Consider the following 345-nt stretch of genomic DNA (forward strand, 5'->3'; position numbering starts at 1 on the left):
GGCACTTTCAAGATCCGATATTTGGTTGTATATGTCTGTTGAGTGTGTCTGCCAATATCAGTAATGACTGTAATTATAAGCTTTTGTTTTTTCCTCCTTTTCGGCGGATGAATATATAGGCAAAATTACAATGAGGTATGAAATAGTGATTGCCGTTGGGTTGTTTGCGACTGTTTTATCTCCTTCCTTTCAAGGTGATTTGGGGTCATTCAAATGGAGCACAGAATTGATTGACTGGAGCAAGGTTACAGAATACATTGATGAGAGTTATAAGCACCATAACGTTGGCGAGTTCGAGACACTGTGCAGGATTTACAGAATTACGCAGGCAGAAGCACCACAACC

At 40.3% G+C, this 345-nt stretch overlaps 1 pseudogene across 1 annotated transcript in view; it reads left to right on the forward strand.

Annotated features, from left to right (window-relative positions):
- The first annotated feature begins 130 nt into the window (after positions 1-130).
- Positions 131-345, forward strand: part of TEOVI_000448700:pseudogene — a 1,270-nt pseudogene continuing 1,055 nt past the window's right edge. Inside the window, exon 1 of the mRNA in view lies at positions 131-345. This exon is cut by the window's right edge and continues 28 nt beyond it. Coding sequence covers positions 131-345 — 215 coding nt within the window.

The sequence above is a fragment of the Trypanosoma equiperdum genome (genome assembly GCF_001457755.1).
Source record: "Trypanosoma equiperdum strain OVI genome assembly, contig: ctg_90, whole genome shotgun sequence".
Taxonomy (NCBI): domain Eukaryota; phylum Euglenozoa; class Kinetoplastea; order Trypanosomatida; family Trypanosomatidae; genus Trypanosoma; species Trypanosoma equiperdum.